The sequence below is a fragment of the Urocitellus parryii genome, chromosome 1, assembly GCF_045843805.1.
Source record: "Urocitellus parryii isolate mUroPar1 chromosome 1, mUroPar1.hap1, whole genome shotgun sequence".
NCBI classification, from domain to species: Eukaryota; Metazoa; Chordata; class Mammalia; order Rodentia; family Sciuridae; genus Urocitellus; species Urocitellus parryii.
In genome coordinates this window covers 198,898,605-198,908,304 of record NC_135531.1, presented here as the reverse complement: position 1 = coordinate 198,908,304, position 9,700 = coordinate 198,898,605, and the positions used below count along the sequence as shown (strand labels likewise).

General features: G+C 32.1%; 1 protein-coding gene across 1 annotated transcript in view; it reads right to left on the bottom strand.

The window, feature by feature from the left end:
* Nucleotides 1–282: 282 nt before the first annotated feature.
* Nucleotides 283–9,700, bottom strand: part of Kynu (kynureninase) — a 108,608-nt gene continuing 99,190 nt past the window's right edge. Inside the window, exons 11-14 of the mRNA XM_026388850.2 lie at nucleotides 9,558–9,610; nucleotides 6,911–6,996; nucleotides 1,527–1,757; nucleotides 283–445 (exon numbers count right to left, since the gene is read on the bottom strand). Of these exons, the coding sequence (XP_026244635.1) occupies nucleotides 320–445; nucleotides 1,527–1,757; nucleotides 6,911–6,996; nucleotides 9,558–9,610 (496 nt within the window). The 3' untranslated portion in view covers nucleotides 283–319. The remainder of the gene's footprint in view (nucleotides 446–1,526; nucleotides 1,758–6,910; nucleotides 6,997–9,557; nucleotides 9,611–9,700) is intronic.

Here is a 9,700-nt window from a genome sequence, read left to right as displayed (position 1 = left end):
TTGGAGGGAAAGGGAGGGGGCAGGGGATTAGCTAAGATGGTAGAATGTGATAGATATCCTTATCCAAAGCATATGTATGAAGACACTAATTGGGTGTCAAAATACTTTATATACAAACAGAGATATGAAAAATTGTGGTATATGTGTGTAATAAGAATTGTAATGCATTCTGCTGTCATTTTTTAAAAGAAATCAATAAAAGAAATCAATTTTGAAATATTTTTAATAATTAAAATTTATTTTTAAAAATTAAAAATTGAATAGTAGTAAAATAAGGCATCTTTCAGTAAATTTGTGTAAGTTAATAATAAGAACATTGCTACTTTTTTGTTTCTACAGAATCAAGTACAGAAGCAAGCAAATTGATAAATTTATAAACATCATGAAAAGAATTGTAGAGAGGAACTGGAGCCACTCGAATCCCATTTGGTTCTCGCTTGTCACACTGGAGGAAAAATAAAATAATATAAAGTCACAAAAATTTTATCACATACTGAAAATGTCCATTCAAGATAAATTTCCATAAAGCATTCATGCTGGCTTCTTTGAAACTTAATGCATAAGCAATTTTTCACTTTCAGTAAAACATGGTGTTTCTTTGTTTCTTTCTTCTTCATAATGAAAATAATAATGGGTTGGGCCTGAGGTCCAATCAATAATTATCTTCTCTCACCATCCAATAGATCATATATTCATTTTTTTTTTCCTGTGGGGGAAATCCTGGACAGAGTAGAATCCTTGGACAAATTTAAATGAATGATATTCTTACTGGGAGTGTTAGCAAATTTTCCTTAAATTTAATTCTCTAATCCCTGATCTTACAGATAAGAAGTTGGCTATATGCAGGAACGCTGTACAACTAGAAAATTTGGCCTGACCCTGAAGATCACTATAGCCTACTTCAAGAAACAACATTGTAAGTCAAGGAGATAATATATAGTCTATGCACACTGTCCTATTCAATTCCCATCATTTGTTGTTATTTCTCTTCAGGAGACTAAAGTCCACATAGGCCCAGGGGTTAAGAAATTATATATTCCTTGCAATGTTACTACTCTTGAGAATTGTCTCCAAATCTTTTTGACAAGGGTAAAAATAACTGAGTTTATTAGGCTACTAAATAAGACCAATTTATTTCTTATCCTTCACTAACTACTTTTGTTTCATAGATTAAATAAAGGTATCCTGGAGTTTTCTTGAGTTAAATCTAGTGAATTAATAAAAACATATACTAATGCATCATAATGAAATAATCTCTTTTTGCACTATAATTTAAAAAATGAGTAAATTATATAACACCATTTCTCACAACAAAAATTTGTGATATCTTCTCTTTTATCAGAAATGACAGATACATCTCTGTGCCCTACAATTAGCAGTGCACTAAAAGCTTATTTGGCACAAAATTTATCCTAATGGATTGATGTGAAATGACATGCAAGTATGAATAAACCAACAAATCCAAAATTTACCCCCAATTGCAACCCATACAAATAATCTGGTAGCAATGGGAAAAATATACTTACAACAACTCCTCTTTTTTCTAGTTCTTCAAAAACATTTTTCTTGGGAATAGAAAACGTTAGTGTCAATTGGCAGCCCCGATCCTCTATATTGGATGGAGTAATTATATTCACAATTGGTTTCTTGGTTCCTCCTATGTCTTTGTTAAAGTAAAGCTTGATCATGTATTCCAGATAACCAGTTAGCAAAATGGATTTTTTCCTCAGTGCTTTTATAGTCGCTTGCCTAAAGATCTGCCAAATGAGAAACAATCAGGTTAGCAGTATTTTATTGATCTTCAAAGAAGCCAAAATTAAGTGTAAATCATGCATAAAAAAGGAGAAGCCGACTTTTGGCCTATCCAACAAACACTCAGTTTTAGCTAATCTATTTTTTTTTTTTTGTAAAAACATGTCCTCTTCTAAGTGTTTTTTCCATTAAATATAAAGGCAAATTTCCATGAGAGGAAAACTGCAAATATCATTTAAACAATACTTGTGAAAGAAGAAAAATTGAGTTAATACATATGACTTCAGAGTTATTTTATATTAATTTAATCACCAAGTAAATCATAACTTAATGCATTCAAATATTTTGAAATTTAAACTTTGCTCTCAAAACCAGTTAATAAAATCATAATCAAAAAGACTTTTTCTAGGGCTAGGACTGTGGCTCAGTGGTGGAGTGCTTACCTAGCATGCATGAGGCACTGGGTTCGATCCTCAGCACCACATAAAAATAAAATAGTAAAATAAACATATTGTGCCCACCTATTAAAAAAAGACCTTTTTTATTCTTATATATGGTTTGGTTAGAAAAAAGTACAATATGAGATAAATATATGTGTTTATGTGAAGGCAGTGTTACCAATATTATCTGTCATTTTTTAACTGATTTGTTAGAAAACAAATAGTTAAATAAGGAAGCTACATTTTCTTGGACTGAGAAGCAAACAACGTCACATAATACACTTATTATTACTGAAGCATTAGGATAGTTTGTTTGTTTCTTTATTTCTTTTATTTTATAATTTTTTTTCTTTGATAAGCTCAAGCACTGTTGTGAAAATAGTACCATTTGCTGCCAGAGATGTCATACATTAAGATGAGTGACAAGGACCCACAATACCAAATGTTGGAACTTTAGGGTAAGAACAGACATGCTTTTCTGGCTTATCTTTGAAGGTTAAATAAAGTTTAAAAATATATCCTATGCACAAGAATTGAATAGACTTCAAACAGCATGATGTGCTGGCATGACACTTAATGTTCCTTTTCTGCACCATGAGCAAAACTATTAAGGATATAGATAGGGTCATGTGGTGATATTTAGAGTTCCTCAAGTCTATGAATACAGGTTTTTTTTTGTATGTACATGTGACATGTGTGGATTGGCATTCTAATAGGGCTCAGTTGAAGGTATATATTTTCAGGAACTACACTGTTGGAGCTTATGAATTTGGCTGAAGGAGAAGATGGGAATTGTATTAAAAGGTAACGGTGTCTAAAAAAAAGTGGGGGTGGGGCAGAAAAGACAAAATGATACCATGTCTCTCCAACCACACCTCAGGGACCATGTTTATAGGCCTGCAAAGGTAATCAGCTACCATTGGATGCTGATACTTTTATTTTCAGAAGGACAATTAAGATCTGGATGCAAGCAAACTGCTTCAAGACTCAGGTGACCCAGATTGCATGGAATTTGATAGGTGGTATTTCATCATTTCTTTATGTAAAGCAAAATGTAGGTAGACTTCAAACAATGAAAACTCAAGGAAACTCAATAAGTTTTGGATTAACATAGTTCCAGAGGACAGGAGCAGAGCCTCGCAAGTCAGGGCCAACAATAAGTCTTGCTGGATAAGTTTGGAATAAAAAAATATGAGAGAGACGAAAAGACTCTTAGGAGATCAATAATATGCTAAGATGGTTTAATTAATAAATAATCTTGATTTTAACATACTGTAGAATGTATGAACGTAGAATGTTAAAATGTTAAAGAGTTGCTACTCTTTAATAAGAGTATAACCTTTAATTTAATATTTTCCACATTACAACCACAACAAGGGCGAATTGTGTTTTGAAGCACTTTTAAATTTTTCTCACAGAATATAAAAGTCTATTATGAGTCCTCACATAAAAATACTATAGAGGCTAATAGAAGTTAACAGGGAAATAAAACAAATAATCTCTTTTCTTTTTGTTTCTTGTTATTTTATGTTTTCAGTATTCAAAAATATTTTTTTAGAAAAAATTAATGTAGCTTAAAAATGTTCAGCTTATGAGAATTCTTGGCAGAGTTTTAACTACTTGCGCTATTTTGTTCTTACTGAGTAAAATAAACAGAAATCTGGAAAAGACAGATAAGATTGACTAAAAATTGTACACATAGTATGATGTTTTTAGTTGTGATACTTTTCTCTTAAATTCTTAAAATTAGGTCCCTAATGCAGTGTGAAGAAACACAGTGTGTTTCTTTCTTTTTTTGGGGGGGTGGGGTGGATTCTGATCTTCTGTGCAAATTAATTGTTTTAATTTTCTATTTTAAAACAATTTCCTTCATTATGAGTTTATATATTAAACAGATCTAAAATTGTCTGTTGCTGTATATAAATATGAAACTTCAAAATATAATATATATAAATTTCAAATAAGTAATTGGAAGAGTGAGGGAACTTCTGAAGTAATCAACTCTAAACTTCCTCAGAAAAATGAGGCAAATGAATTCAAGAGCACTAGTTTCGTGTTTAAGGTCACATTTACTGACCACTATTCAATAGAGTTCTCACTTGGGTTTTAGCTTCAAGTTACTTCCTTTCATCCACAATATTTTTTAAATACTGTATAAGTCATTTAAAAGCCCGGATATAAAGGTAAAGACAGTTTGAAACTGACAATAAGTTATGTTTAATGGAATTAATCATCATGTGCACACGTGATTGCACTCATTATTAGTCTCTTACAAATTCATTGCTTTGAAAATCAGAGGTCATGTCTATGTAATATTGATTCTTGTGTACAGAATCTTTCTGTACAGTTGAAATTTGAATATGTATAGTATTTTCTGAAAAGAAGGTGGAAACAAAGGAGAAAGTTGAAGTCATGCATATATTTCAGTTACTTCAACTTCAACTTCAACCATTTATCTCCTACAATGCATTAACTTTTTAAAAGATAGGTAAATACCACTATGTTTAATTCAGTAATACTGACTCACAGGGTAAGCTCAGACATGTGTAGAAAGCACACAATGTGGAACATTTATTACTTTGTAATTTAAACATTTTACAATTTATAATGGCGAGGATTTTGAACAATCCTTTCACAAACATAAAGCTTGACTAACTAAAGATAATTATGGTCAAAACATAGTCTTACAAGTGAATGACCTTGATAGGAGGCTCTAGAGAATTAATAATTAAGTGATGACAAGTTCCATGGATGTCTACATTCCCCTTTTAATGGCTTTTAGGGTCCTTTGGTTAGGTTTAAGTTTATATATTAAAGGGAAAAAAATCAGTCTTCAGAGTCTTAGAATAAAATTTTGTCTAGGTTCCATTAATGCAGTTTGGTAGGAAACTAGTGGTAGAGAAAAACAAGAATCGTCTCTATTTCCATAGAACAAAGGGTGACTATTGGAGTAAAGACAGCTTACTGCAGAGGCCATACCAAAAAGACAGTGTATAAAAGAAAATTTCTAGTTGTCTGAAAAATTATTTGTAAAGATAAAGAAAATCAGATAAAATCATGTTATTTTCTAGTCTTTCTATGATATGTCTTGGTGTCTTTCAGATTGTAACTCATCTTCCTGATACAAATTTGCAAAGTAAACTGAAATTTCACTTTGTTTTAAAATGTTGTTTCTTTGAGAAACAATTTTTTCTAAATGGATATTATAAAGCAACTCAAATATTATGAATTACTAAGATATTTACTTAAAAAATATAAAAGTGTCACTGTCTGAAAAATCTTATAACTGGGTATGTAATCCAATTAAAAAAAAAAAATCTGCCCCAAAGTGAAAACAGCTAATTCCCCATCAAGTGGTCAACCTGAGTAGGTGCTTTCTAAGTTGTGATGAAATGAATATAAGGCAATTGTCATTGCATAGTGGTGAACTTGAATACAAACAAAGGAACTTGACATTGCCATCCAGTGGTCATAATGAGAAACTGCCATGAGTGTTCATGAAATTTGACAATTTAGGGCATAGAAGGGATTTGGAAGTCTTTATTCAGTCACTCATTTGATTCTGATATTCTCCACAATTGATTTCCCAAAATATCATGAGCTTGATGATTTTAAGAGGCACCGAAGAAAAAATAAAAGCCTTATTTGAATAGCTATATATATATATATAAAACCTCTATTAGAATAGGTATGTACATTTACATAAAATATATTTTACCCAAATATTTGTATATACAATATATAATTTAATTAATATGTGTATTAAGATTGTTAATCATATAGCACAAAATTATTAACAATCTATATTTACTCAAATAAATTGAATCTGTTCCTAAATAATATCAAAAAAATCAGTTTGGTTTATATATATATATATATATTTCTATTTTCATGTGTGTGTATATATGCATATATATAACACCTAACTCATCATGTAAATATTAATTTATGGTGAAACTAAACTTAAACAAAATATTAATTTAAAGGACCATATTAAGTCACAATAGTAGAGATTATATAATGGCATAGAAGCCTCAGGAAAGCAAGAACTCTGTCTAATGAGGAAATCATACTGAATCTTTGATTTACTCTAATTATTATTATTTTATAGAAGAGAACAAAAATTTATTTTTAAAATGTTATGCATCATAATAATTTATATATAATAGAATTCGTTTTTCTAATTATTAATAACTCCCCTCACCTGAAGGTAAGTCATTTATAGCTTTGTCACTGGGCACTTTGTCAGTTCACTGGCTCACAGAAGTAAAAGAAACAGAATCCCCAGAAATCACAATAGTGTCTGGCACATAAATATTTTCTCAATAAATACATGTTGCCTGAGTGAATTACTGAAGAATTAAACACTGGACTCTAAATTATTTATATATAAATATAAGAGAAGGTCAAATAACTTATTCAAATCCACAAAGATTTTAAGTGGAACCAAAATATATGTCTCCCCAGCTGAATTCCATTTAGTGTTTACTACATTCCAACAATGTGCCAAGCACTGAGTCTGAGGCAGAAAATGTAAATGACAGGTGACAATCACCATATAGTCACCGTTCCAATAGGAAGATGCTGCCTTTTTTCTTTCCTTTATGTACAGTGTACATTTATAATCTTGCTTATTAGCAGAGAAAGTACTACAACCTGTGGCAACCAGGTAAGGAGAAAAAGTAAAGACAGGAAAGGCTGACATGCAGATCTCTTACCTCCAAACTAGCATGCAATGAACAGACCAACAAAATGGGAGGATTGGAAATACGGAATCCACTGACCCCAGGGATTAACTGCAGCTCTGAAAAATTAATATCATGTCTTTATTGAAGAATATGCTTTCAAGAGGGTCAACAAGACAAGAAAGAAACAATAAAATATTAGGACTTAAATATTTTTATTACCCAGTGGGAATGCCTGAGATATTTAAGAGAAACTCAATGGAGTGAAAATACTGGCATATATTTTTTTTTCACTAGCAATTCCCATCTCTCCTTTTCCTGCCTTCTGAGCAAACTACCAATCAATACAGCCCTTATACATAAAATGAATGTGGTGTATTAATCTGAGCGCAGTGGCGCATGCCTGTAATTCCAGTTAGTCAGAGGAGGCTGAGGCAGAAGCATACCAAATTCAAGGGCAGCCTGGGTAACAGGGCAAGACCCCACCTCAAAAACAAATAAACAAAACAAATAAACAACAAAAATAACCTCTTCTGGGAAGTTTTTACTGACTCTGTCCTCTGCCTGTCTTCCAACTTCCAAGCCAATATTCCTGTTAAACTCATGCTTTGATTTTCTATCATGAAGCAAAATATCTTTCCTCCTCCTCTCCCTCCCCTCCTTCTCCTTTTGTTCAATTCTTGGGAATGAAACCAGGGGCATTCTACCTCTGAGCCATATCTTGGCCTTTTTTATCTTTATATTTTTGGAGCAAGCTCTCTTGCTAAGTTTGCTCTGACTGGCATTGAAGTTGAGGTTCTCCTGCCTCAGCCTCCTAAGTAGCTAGGATTACAGGCGTGATTGAAAAAGAATATCAAGATATGAATGCTATGTAATTGTAATGTCACCCAAAGGCAGAAAACTGCAAAGGTTATTTTGAACTTCAGGATATTAGGTCAAGTAGCTTACTTAGGAAAAAGAGGAGAGCTAAGGGGAAACAAATTTGCCTAAGTATGGCATATTGGAAATATTAATTGATAACAAATATTATTCCAGTTAGATTAAGTACAATAAATTGTAGCAAGCTAAATACAACAGGGCTAAGATGGCTAGGACGAAATTAAACTAAAACTAAGCTTGACCAAGAAAATATTAAAAAAAATAAAAGGTCTTTAAAAATTCTTTTAATCTGGGGCAAGTTTAACTGTGACCCCTAGGTCAAATCCAATCTACCACCTATTTTTTAAAATAAAGTTTTATTAGAACAGCGGCATTACTATGGTTTGATTCTGTAATGTATGCCAAAGGCTCATGTATTTAAGACTAGGATTCAGTTGATGATGCTTTTGGGAAGAGTGGGGCTGAGTTGGATGAGGTGGGTCACCAGGGATATTTCTTTGAAGTTTATTTTGTCCCTAACCTCTGACACACTCTCTTTCTCTGCTTCTAGATCAGCTTTGCTCTACCTGTTATTTGACCATCATATCCTGCCTCGCCATGGGCCCAAAATTCATGCAACCAGCCAACCATGGACCAAAAGCTCTGAAACACTGAGTCAAAATAAATCTTTTCTCCTTTAACTTGCTCTTCTCAGTTATTTTGTCACAAGATTGGAGAGTTGATGAATATAATCAAAATCATTTATCTGTGCATATCTATGGTTGCCTTAGCTCCACAATGCAGAGCTGAATATTTTCTCAGAGACAAATATAACACAAAAAATTTAAAATTTTTCCTATCATGTCTTTTGTGATAGAAAATGTTTCTCCTTATTTAATCAAATTTCTTTATTTACTGATAAGAAAACCCATCTCAAAGAATTAAAGAATTTAAGTAACAGTCATAACAGAGCTAATCATTCAAAAACCACATTAAAAAAAATAAAAAGCTTTCATGATTTGATTAAAGTAGCCCTCTGGGATCCTTTGTATCCTAATTGTTGCAAATTCAAATATATACATAGGTTTGGAAGCACTCTGAAAGATTTAGTTTACAATGAATTCTCAAAGCACTTACAATGCTTTCTGTATTCTATATGACTAAAAATAGGGTCACTTAGGAAACAAAACAGGGCACTCTTTGAGACAAATATACAGCACAGTTTTATTTTTATTCACTGGGGTTAACATCACTCTTTGGTACATGGCAAAAGCCATAAAAAATATTTGAAAAAACAGGGTAAAAAATGATCATATTTAAAAGTACTGCTATATGCTACTTGGTTACAGTTTTGAGGGGACTTACCCTTAAACAAGACCATGAAATAGATATTATTCATATTAGGTATGTGGAACAAAACAGCAAGGACACAAGATGAATACTGTGATTTGCAGCATCACAAAACTATTACACAGTAAAGACCCAAGACTCTCTGGGGCTGACCTTGAGTACCCAATTCCCTCTTGTTCCCATTGCCTGATGTTTTGGGCACTCCATATTGAGAGGATCTGATCAAGCCACATGGGCCATAAGTTAAATTTCATTTCCTTTTATCTCTCTACAAATGAATAGGCTCAAAATTATGCTAAAATCTATAAACACTCTTACATACTGAAAATGTCATTTCTTTTAAAAAATCTCAGTGACATTTTCAAAGTGCAGTTTCCATGGGGCATGTATATTATATATGATATACACATAGATGAAAATTAAAATGAAGTTAAAATAAAGTGACTTATGAAATAAAATTGAATATACTTACTGTTATCCATTTTAAATCTGGTGCTGAGTTCATGACCAAACCATCCCACTAACCTAAAATATAAGGTACCCATTAGATGTTTTGGTCTACACAAATGGCTATTAATTTAGGAATCTGCCAGCATATTAAAATCACTTATGTTT